The sequence below is a fragment of the Stegastes partitus genome, unplaced genomic scaffold, assembly GCF_000690725.1.
Source record: "Stegastes partitus isolate 25-593 unplaced genomic scaffold, Stegastes_partitus-1.0.2 Scaffold2979, whole genome shotgun sequence".
Taxonomy (NCBI): Eukaryota; Metazoa; Chordata; class Actinopteri; family Pomacentridae; genus Stegastes; species Stegastes partitus.
Window position 1 is genome coordinate 3,711 of NW_007580710.1, and position 1,324 is coordinate 5,034.

The window sequence follows — 1,324 nt, forward strand, 5'->3', positions numbered from 1 at the left end:
TTTTCATCATCCTGCTCCTCTTCATCTTCATCAGTGGTGAATCCAGCAACCATTTAACATCAGATGAATCATTCAAGTGGCCTCATCTGTTGATATCAGTTGTTTCCAATAGTACATATTCTGTCACCATCCAAGATCCAACTACAATGAGGAAGTAAAGACGATACAAACTTGACATTTCTAGCAGAGATGTCATAAGAGTTTTTAAATGGTTCTTTCTGCAAACAAATGAAAAGTGAATTCATTGAGGAATGAGCCTCATATGTTGTTAAATGTCAACATGTCAACATGGAAGCAACTTGTAACTTTGCACATATGATGACAACATATAGTCGCCTATGTACACCAGTTTATGTGGTCCTACAAATGAGTCCACATCACGTCTTTTGCATTTCTGGAGACACTGATCCCCTTGAAATAGCTTTGAAAATAAGACTGTGTTTATACGATTACCACAATTCTCCAGTCTGAAAACATGAAGTTTATACATTCAGACACTATATTTTACAGAATTTCAGTCACATTTAAAAGGATCGACTTTAACAGGTGCAGCAAATAAAAGAGCAAATGAGAAGGAAATCATTTCTCAAAAGTCATATAACTTTGACAACTTCTCCCAATAACTACAGGAAGGAAAAATTATGACTCTGGAAAGTGGTTTAAATGCAAATCAATACAAATCCAGCAAATTAACAGAGGTTCTTGTGTTTGTGTAGCTGTAACATATATTCAAGTGGGGTTTTTGGTGTTCAGAACATCCAGTGATATGAGAGGAGGAACATGTTGAGGGAGGAGCAACACTGTTAAAGAGCAGAACAGAAAAGGACTCCCACTGTCACATACATTCAGTATGTAAACCAACATAACAGATAGTGTGTGGAAGATGCTGTCACTGCATTACTGGGTCATGTTTCCTTTGTTGGTGATCACATTAAAAGGTAGGTTGAAGCAGGAAAAAGAAATGTCTTGAAAGGATCTGATTGCTAGAATTTACTTTAATATTTGACATTTATTTCTTCATTTAGGTGTCAGATGTCAACAGCTGACTGCAGTGGAGGATGAAGAGTCCAGTTTAGAAGGCAGCACTGTCACTCTGACCTACAAATATTCTAAAACAATAGATGCTACTGACAATTTGTTCTGGTACCGACAACATCCAGGAAAACCTCCACAGCTCCTCATCAATCAATATGGATCACAAAATGTAACACAAGCTGGACTCTCTGCTACAGTGAGTGGTGATAAAAACCAAATCACTCTGAAGATCTCCTCTGCTGCAGTGACAGACTCTGCTGTGTACTACTGTGCTGTGAGGCCCACAGTG

The 1,324-nt window shown here is 38.1% G+C and overlaps 2 gene segments (V, D, J or C); both read left to right on the plus strand.

The window, feature by feature from the left end:
- Positions 1-40, plus strand: part of LOC103375812 (Ig kappa chain V region BS-5-like) — a 1,180-nt gene extending 1,140 nt beyond the window's left edge. Inside the window, 1 exon segment of the V gene segment in view lies at positions 35-40. Coding sequence covers positions 35-40 — 6 coding nt within the window.
- A 733-nt stretch (positions 41-773) lies between these two features.
- On the plus strand, positions 774-1,309 carry LOC103375811 (T-cell receptor alpha chain V region RL-5-like; the record flags this gene model as incomplete). The annotated part of the segment is given in 2 exon segments: positions 774-938; positions 1,026-1,309. Coding segments are annotated over 2 exon segments (339 nt in total), but the record flags the coding sequence as incomplete, so codon positions are not given.
- Positions 1,310-1,324: the final 15 nt, after the last annotated feature.